The sequence below is a fragment of the Balaenoptera musculus genome, chromosome 4 (genome assembly GCF_009873245.2).
Source record: "Balaenoptera musculus isolate JJ_BM4_2016_0621 chromosome 4, mBalMus1.pri.v3, whole genome shotgun sequence".
Lineage (NCBI taxonomy): Eukaryota > Metazoa > Chordata > Mammalia > Artiodactyla > Balaenopteridae > Balaenoptera > Balaenoptera musculus.
In genome coordinates, this window is record NC_045788.1 from 79,054,074 (window position 1) to 79,062,830 (window position 8,757).

The window sequence follows — 8,757 nt, forward strand, 5'->3', positions numbered from 1 at the left end:
TAAGCCTGGTTCTTAGGTGTGGGATGCCCTATGTAAAGTTAGTTAAAATGTAATTTTCGAAAAATGCAGCATTTTTACTCAAAGTGGTTACAAACAAAGCAGACACTTTCATACTCTTGAGCTCTGAAAGCAGGTGTGTAAACAGGAACATATTTATTAAGTGCCGTCAGTACAGCCCCGTCACAGACCCTTCAGCGTTCCAGCCTCAGGAGCCACCCAGCCCCAGGTCGGTTGTGAAGCAGACCTGCACCAAGTCACGCACATGTATAACCCCTTCGAGGTCAGGATCCATGTCAGTCAGCATGTATTCCCCACAGCAGGTTGCACATTGTTGGTGCTTAATGATGTGTTTTAATGGATGCAGAGACACAGAATGAGGTGCCCAGAAGGAGGGAAGAATAAACGCAGAGACAGGTAATGACAAGCTTGTGACATTTGGTGCAGGCCTTCTGGCCTCTCTCTAAAAGACTCCCTCAGACGCTAATGCACCTGCTGGTGGACACAGGCCTGAAACCCACGGAGCAACTCAGGACAGGAGGCTGTGGGTTGGGAACGGCTGGCGAGTGGGAGACAGGGGTAGTAGACGTAGCAGTGAAAATACCCAAGAAGCTAATGAACTTGGGTGTGGGCATAGACCCTCCGATGCCCCAGCCCCAGACACCGTATCCCCTATCCCCTCTCCCACCATGATACTAGATCCCCAGACCCAGGGCCTTTTCTAAGGGGAGGGTGCCCTTTCCTCTCGATAGGCCTGACCGAGGGGCCAGCAAACTCTTCATGTAAGGCTCTAGGGCTTGGCTCTCCCCAGGCTGAGCTGGGGGCTGAGGAATGCTAGCCCGCCATCATCATGGCTGTCTTTGTGAGTTCCCTGGGGAGGCAGGACCTGCCCGGCGTTGTCAGTGTCTGTCTGTGTAGCCCCAGGAGTGGTGGCTCTGGCTCCCAGGGCTCTGGCTCTGACTGCCGTGGGGAGGCCGCTCAGCCATTTGTGATGCTGAACAACTTCTGCGTGAGTGGGGTGGCAAAGGGGTGAATGTCCTGGATGCGCAGCAGCCGCTGGGTGTGCTGGACATTGATGCAGCGGAGCTCGGCGAGCATAGCCAAGATCTTCAGGAACAGGAACCTGCCAGCCAGTCAGGGGAAGCGTTGGGGGGTGTGGCCTGCCCTGCCCCCACCCACCAACACTGGGGCCCCTCTGAAACTGAACACGTTTGAGGGTTTTCATCTCAGGTTTTCATCTCATCTCACAGGTCAGCCAAGAGACGAGGCTTGGCTGAATTCCTTAAGCTTCCCTTTCAGCCTGCAGATGAGGGGGCAGAACAGCCTGGGGCCCTGGAGGTGTGGACCCACCCTTCCCACTCGCACTTCCTCCTCTGGGCTTGAGTCCCTGTACACAGGGACGTCCGTGGGAAAACCAGGCATTGCAGGCACCACGTGAATAGGTCATTCCGGGGGGACATCACTGCCGTGGCTAATGGACGGGGGTCAGGATTGGGTGTAGTAGTTGTGGAGGCACGGGCCCCAGGCAGCAGTCCCTCCCTGGATCTAGCCTGGGATCTGGTGCCTGAGACACACCTCGTGCCTTAGTTTCCCCATGATGCCTCCTGGGTCCGTACAGGGGAAGACTGAGCAAAGCAAGACACGGCCACCCCCAGCATCCCAGGAGGCCAAGCTCAAAAGCCAGCTGCAGCAGGCCAAGTAAGGACTTGAGGTTTTATGTTCGCACTAGCACACCCAGCGCTGGCCTTCCCCCGTCCAGCCCGGGACCATGGCACCAGGTCACAGGGCTGCTGAGGCCCAGTGAAGGGGTGGCAGCCTCTATCTGGTCAAGCCCTGAGCAGCCTTCCTCCTTCGGGCTGTGACCAGAACTAACTAAGGAGTCTCCTACCCCGTTATCTGTTGTTTGTCCTGGGAGGTGGTTAGGTAGTTAGTGCTCAAGGGTGTGGGCTGTAGACTTGGCCCGCAAGGATCCATCTCCAAACCCCACCTGCCTGGGGTGGGACCCGGGTCAGTCGCCCAGAGCCCCCAGTCCTTTACAGGATATGATGGCACCCACTGCATGGGGCTGTTTTAAAGATGAAAGGTGATATGCATGTAAAACTGCTTGGCACCAGGGCTGGATCTTCTCAATAAACAGTAGTTGTTCTAGGTTGACTGGGCAGGAGGCCTCAGTGGAGGTCACAAAGCAGGGTCCCAAAGCCCTGGTAATTAGAGGCTGCCCCAGGAGCAGCTGTGGTCTGCGCTCCCAGAGAGACCCAGAACAGTCGGGGGCCTGGGGGCAGGGCTCACACCCCCTCACACCCTCCCTGCTTGCTGCTCACCAGTGGGCGGGCCGGGGCCGGTTGCACTCGATGTAGGCCTTCAGGGTAATGGCGAACCGCTCCTGCAGCTGGTCCAGCAAGCGGCACTGCCCCACACCCGGGCGGTCTGGTGGGGGGAGAAGGTGGTACGGTCCCCGCAAGGCCATGGGGGCCGAGACAAGCTTGGTCCATCCCAGAGGGGACAAATTGCCAACCACCTTCCAGAGCCAGGAATTCCCAGGCAAGGAAGGGAGGGGGGAGCTAAGAGGGCTTTGCATCACCCCTCTGACCCTAGGAGAAAACAGCCAGAGTCCCCATCCTGGCTGAGCAGTGAGTGGAGGGCAAGGCCATCAGTTGGGACCTTCCCTGGGGAAGGCAAAGGAGGGGCTGCTGCCTCCCTCAGCTGAAGCTGGCAGGGTGTGAGCAAGCCTGGAGAGGTGGGGGAGGGGCACGGGGAAACCGGGTGGGACAGGTGGGGGAGGGGCACAGGGAAGCCGGGTAGGACAGGTGAGGTTATCACCTGGAGAGAAAAGGCAGATGGCCTGCCTCAGCACACACTCCTCCTTATGCGGCTGCAGCTTCTTCAGCAGGTAGTGGAATTTCAATACGGGCTCCAGTAAAAGCTGCTGGAAGCCACCTGTGGGTGGGTGCAGGCTGGAGGGGTAAACTTCTCAGGAAGCTGACCCAAGACCCAGACTTCCCTCACCAAGGTCTTTTTTCCCATTGCCCAATCTTACGCCCTGCAATCCCAGGACCCATGTAACCTGGCGTGGCTCCTCTCCTCCCTCCACGGCTGTTTCCCACCCTCTGCCAGGGCAGACAGGCATCTCTCGGGCACCGGCAGGGCTTCCAAGCAGTAGGACAGCTGACCACACTCCCAGGTCCTGGTCTCTGCGTTGAACACCGTGTTGAATCTCAGCTGGCACAGCTCAAAGGTGGCCCCCTTCAGCAGGGAGATCTGGTCCTCGATGAGCAGGTCCCTGGCAGCAAGGATAAGGAGGAGATGCCGCTTCCTAGGAAAGTGCCGCAGGCCAGCACCCTCCCATAATCCAGAATCAGGGTGGGAGGGTGGTGAAGAGAAGAGGGAGGATGGGCTCCTACCCCTGCGGATTATTGCAGGTGCCTTCAAATTGCCTCCAGTCTCTCCGTGTCCCAATCCAGCAAGCAGATTCCTCCTCCCTGCCATCTTCGTCTGGTCTCCTGCTACCTTCAGGGACTCTCCACTGCTGATGTAGCTCGGTGTCCAGGCCCTTACTGCCTAGCCCCATCTCCTCCCGCTCCCTGCACAGCCACTGACGCCCCAGCCGATGCCTTGGCTCCTGGTCCCTGGCCTCATGCTTTCTGCCTCGGTTTCCCCACTCGGCATGAGTACCCCTATAGCTTCACTTAAGTAGACTCTGCTAGTCCTTTGGGCCAAGCTGTCCTTGTGCCTCCTAGAGGTCTTTCCAGACTGCAGTCCTTTTGCAAGTGCCAGTCCTCCAGCATGAGTTCCATGCAGCGGGGCTATTTGCTTCCTGTCGTCTGTTTTGGATTTGCTGTTTCTTCTGTTTCCCTCCAGGCAGCCTGGATGCCCTGAGCTCCACCCGCAGCACTGAGCACAGGCCCAGCCACAGTGGATGCCTCTAGTATTCACGGTTAGACTGACACCCCTCCCAACCTGAGAGGGGCCCCCATCTCCCCACTGATGGAGGCATGCCAACTGAAAACCCAGGAGGGAGCTCTTCAGGAGGACCTTTGCCTGGCTTTGGTCTCCTCGGGAGTTCAGTCCCTTCTTTTAGATCCACAGTGTTGAGCCACAAATGCCGTGAACTTGATCTTTTCCTTCCGTGTGTCCCCGCCGCTGCCCTCACCCCCCGCCCTGCCCAGCTCCCAGCCCAGGACCTGGCAGGGGGCTGGCTCTGAAGGCTGTACTCTGCTTCCAAAGCTGGCCCCTCTGATTAGCTGCGATCCCACGCATGTGCCTTAACCTTGGTTTTCTATCTGTGGAATGAAGGTGAGAGCAAGTCCTGCCTCCTGGGGTGGTTGTACCCCAAACTGGTTGTCATGAGAAATGAGTGGCCTCCCACCCTGGTGGTAGGGTCTGGGTCATGAGATGTTGGTGGGGATCTGCCAGGTCTATGCGTGGAAGGGGGCCTTTCTCCCTGCTCCCTTGACCTACTCTGCCACAATCTGAACCCCACTCCAGCCTGTGGCCACCATCACCTCAGTAAATAAGTCCTACGTGTCACCCACAGGGCAACCTGTGGGCTCCTGGAAGAGAACCTGCCCCCTGCCTGCAGATGAAATCAGGGCTCCTCATGTGTGATTCAGCTCCACCTGCCCAGGCCTGGCAAGGCAAGTGGCTGACCCCAGGGAAGACACACCCAGTGCCATCTCCAGCCCTGACAGGCTCCATATCGTGTGGCTGTGGTTACCACCACACCAGAAGGGTCCAGGGTCTCTCATTCACCCTGGTTGCCCAGTGGTTGCTGCCTTCACGCCTAGCTCTGGGGAGTCCCGGCCCCTTGTCCTCCTTCTCAGCCTTCTCTAGGCAGCAGACTGCCAGTGACCCAGCGTCTGTCCCTGGCCCTTTCCTTCTTCTCCCTCTGGACTTCCTTCCTTTTCCTTCCAACTCTTCCTTTGCTCTTGAACTGTCAACTTGTGATTCCTGCCCCTTTGCGGGGAAATGGGGAGGGGGATTACTTTCTGAACGTCCACCATGTATGTGATGAATGCTCTTCCAGATATTTTCTTATTCCGCACGACGGCCCTGCAAGGTAGGCATTATTAGCCCCTGTCTAGCAGATGAGGAGGCTGAGACACAGGTTAAAGGGCAGGCCGCAGTCGCAAAGCTAATGAGCCATACAGACAGCGAGGGCTCCATTCCCCAGCAGGACCAGGTGCCCTGGGGGCAGAGGTAAAGGATGATCTTTTGGCACCAACGCCCCCCAAGTTCAGAGGAATCTACCCCAGACCATTTGAACCTGTTGGCCATTTCCTGCTCCTTTCCACACCATCCACCCGGCCCCTGTGTCCTTACCTGAAATAGGAGAATGGCTTTGGCAAAGTTGATGATGCCTTTGAACATGTAGGTTGACGTGTCAGCCATGTGGGGCAACAGGGAAGAGATCTCTTTCCCACTATTGTCGGCCGGGGGCTTGTAGCTCCAGATGCTGCCGTCTTCCCCCCGCAGCTGCAGGGAGACCTTCACTGAACATAGATCTTCCCTGATCTTGCTCCACTTGGCAGCTTCTTCACGTGACTCAGTCTGCAGAGACTCCGAATCTTGTGGGCACTGCTAAGCGCCTCTGGCAGCTGGGACATGAGCTGGAAGGGGGAGAGAAGAGACAGCATATATTCTCCCAAACAGGTTCTGACACAGGCCCCAGACAGGCACACACAGCCACAGCTGCACCCTGAGTGGCTGCACAGTGGCAGGAGTGTACACCCCACCTCCACACACAGCACTTGTTCCTTCTTTTTGGTCTTCTCCTATCAGGTGGATCTATTAATTCATGGTCCCTCACATCCCTGCCTGGTCAGGGGTGTGTCCCAAGCATCCCTGACCTTGCACTCAGGAAACTCAGAGAAAAGGATCTGGGAGCTAAATATGGAAAGAAACAGACTTTGGAGGCCACTGGCTACCAGCTCTCTGAGCTGGACGGGTCACCGAGATACCTGTGAGCACAGGTGGAGGAGAGCACCGGGATCAGACACGGCTACCACTGCTGAGATCACTAGAGTTTCTTGGTTCAGTAAAACCAGTTCACAAATGTCCTGCCCCCTGCAGGTCCTGCCCCTGTCCTCATAAAGCCCTGAACGCCAGCAACCCTGGGGCAACTCAGCTTTCCATAACTCCATTTATGGCTCAGACTCAATTTCTACCTGCTGTGGAAGGAGAGAGCAGAGTTCCAGACCTGAGCATGAGTCAGAATCACCTGAGGGGTCTTGTCAAGGCCCAGACTGCTGGGCCCCGACCTCAAAGTTTCTGTTTCAGGAGATAGGGGATGATCTGAGGTTTTGCATTTCTTACAAGTTCCCAGATGCTGCTGCTGCCGCAAGTCCAGGGACTACTGTTTGAGAACCCCTGGGAATGAGATTGGGGTTCTGAGGAGCTAGCGCAGGAGCTGAGCCGTCTCTAAAGCCTCATACCCGGAAATTTCTGAAATGCGTGAAGATGCTATCAGAGGTTTTCATCTGAGCGGTTATCAACTCCCTGATCATCATCTGCTGCTCTTCAGTCAGACCCTGGGCTCCAGGGGGCTGAGTCCCAATCTGTTCCCTCTTCTTCCTCCTGATCAAGGCCCGCTTCTGCGCCACGGCCGTGTCAGACATGATCACTGCAGGGATAGCCAGGAGCAGCCTCAGGCACCTGCAGGGGCTCGAGCAGGAGTAGGGGATGGGGACATGCTTGTGACAAGAAACCTGCCTTTTTCCAGACTCTCGAGGACTCTGAGCTCCTCTGGAGAAACACTTGGGGAAGGACGGGTGTGCTGGCTGTGACTGTGGGGTTCAAGACAACTTTATGGAGCGATGGGAATTGCTCAGGCTTCTGGATCTTAAGGCACCGGCTTGAGTGACGGTTTTGCCACTTTCTAGTGGTGACCTTGACAGGCTCCCTAACCTCTCTTGCCTTCAGTTTCCTTCTTGGTAATCTGCAGTGACAGTGCTCGCCTCACACTGCTGTTAGGATCAGACACTGCACAGGAAATGCCTAATAACAGCTCCTGGTACATAATAGTTGTTCAATAAATGCACCTGATTATTCTTTTCTGGTGGATCAGATACCAACAAGACTCCTCAGAGTCCCCCAAGATCTCTGGGTCTCCAAGACCCCAGAGAGCTGGGACTACTGCTTAGCAAGAAATATCGACTCCAGCCACTTCCTATGTAGCCGGTAGCCTTAGGGTCTTCCATGAACTTCTGGGGCCCACTTGTGTGTGCAGAGCAAAGCTGTGGGGATCCTGGCAGGGAGGGGACGGCAGGGACTGCTGGTCTGCAGGAAAGGCTCTCTGCCCAAATGCCCAAGGAACTTGGCCCCTGAAAGGCTGCCCAAGGTCTCAGGTCCCTCTGTGATTGATGCAGAGAAATACGCTCTGGAAGCTTCCAGCCTTTTCCGCATGCTCTTTAATCTCAGAGTCCCTGGGAGCACAATTATACCAAAGCTGGACAGGGGAAATGAGACCCCCCCCCCCCAGTCACTGGCGGCACACAGTTCCTCTGGAGGACGCCGGGTCTGGGAAGCTGGTGGAAGGCGGGGGGTCATAGCACACCACGCGTCTCCAGCTTCCCGTCCCCAATTCACCGCCCCCAATTTGCCTTAAACAACTATGAAGGGAACAAAATGAATCACACAAGCGCAACAGAGGGGAGAGGCGGGCACGACCCTAGCCAGAGAGAACCTGGCCTTCCAGAGCAGAGAACGGAGACACGCTCCACCCCTCCAGCCCTTCAGGAGAGGCACCTGGTCTCAGGCCGACGCCTGCCCGTCTGCGCATGCGCCCGCACACATCCCGCGGCCCGAGCCTGCTCGGGCTCACGTGCCCACGCCCGCCTGCGCCGTCTTTCCTCCAGCCGCTCTCCGGGAGCTTGCGCAGGCGGCAGGCCTGGCACTGCCGCCGGGCCTTCCGGGTGATCTCGTAGGTGCCCTTCTGGAAAGGGCACCAGAGCCGGGCGTTGCGTTTCATGGCTGTGCTGCGAGAGGACAAAGAGCAAGAGGTAGGCCGCGTGGGGCACCCTGGCTCCCTGTCCCCTCCCGACACGGGCACTAGTCACACCCTCTGGGGGCCCTGCCTTTGCCTCTGAGTTGGGTCGGGGCCACAGGAGGGGTACAGGCGGAGGCTCTTCAGGCTCCTGTCGGTGGGTGCTGGGCTTCCCCAGGGGCCCCGGAGCCGGCTGGAGGAGGGGAGCGGGAGAGGAGACTTCTCCTGCAACATTCATGCGGGTGGTGGGCGCTGCTTCCAACAGGGCCTGCGCCAGAGCCGTTTTCTGGGATGCTTCAGCGCCAGGCCGAGCCTCGCTCTTTCCCGCACCCTGCCCTCTTCCCCCTCACCCCCAGGCACCCCCAGGTTTCTGTGGAGGCGGCCTCTTCCTGGATTTCTCCTTCTTGGAAGAGGGAGCCGGAGGAAACCTGTCCCCAGGAGTATAAGAGACAAAAGAAGCTCCCTGCCTTCCCCAGTCCCCATTCTAGACTGGGGGGCCAGGGGCAGCCAGAGGACCGGGTAGACTATGGGAAGCTTTCTACCTCACTGGACAAAGGCTTCCCCCCTTGGAAAAACAGATTCTCCTGATGGACCTAGGGGAACAGAGAGGTTCAGAGACCCGTAATAGTGGAGTGAGCGGGCCCTGCACCCACACGTCCCCACACAGCTGTGCCAGGAGGGAGACAAGGGGGTAGATGCCTTTTAGAGATCTTAACCTCCTTATGGCCTAAACCACCATGTGAGAAAGTTTGTCCACCCTGCTGCCATGCACAGAGGCC

General features: G+C 57.5%; 1 protein-coding gene across 1 annotated transcript; it reads right to left on the bottom strand.

Moving 5' to 3' along the window:
• Positions 1-975: 975 nt before the first annotated feature.
• On the bottom strand, positions 976-8,212 carry NR1I2 (nuclear receptor subfamily 1 group I member 2). Its single transcript, XM_036849680.1, has 8 exons — positions 8,076-8,212; positions 7,817-7,970; positions 6,429-6,779; positions 5,317-5,544; positions 3,102-3,336; positions 2,818-2,934; positions 2,319-2,424; positions 976-1,120 (listed from the first exon to the last, which is right to left on the bottom strand). Exons 1-8 carry the CDS (start codon positions 8,210-8,212, stop codon positions 976-978), a joined length of 1,473 nt encoding a protein of 490 aa, XP_036705575.1.
• Between the last annotated feature and the right edge of the window lie 545 nt (positions 8,213-8,757).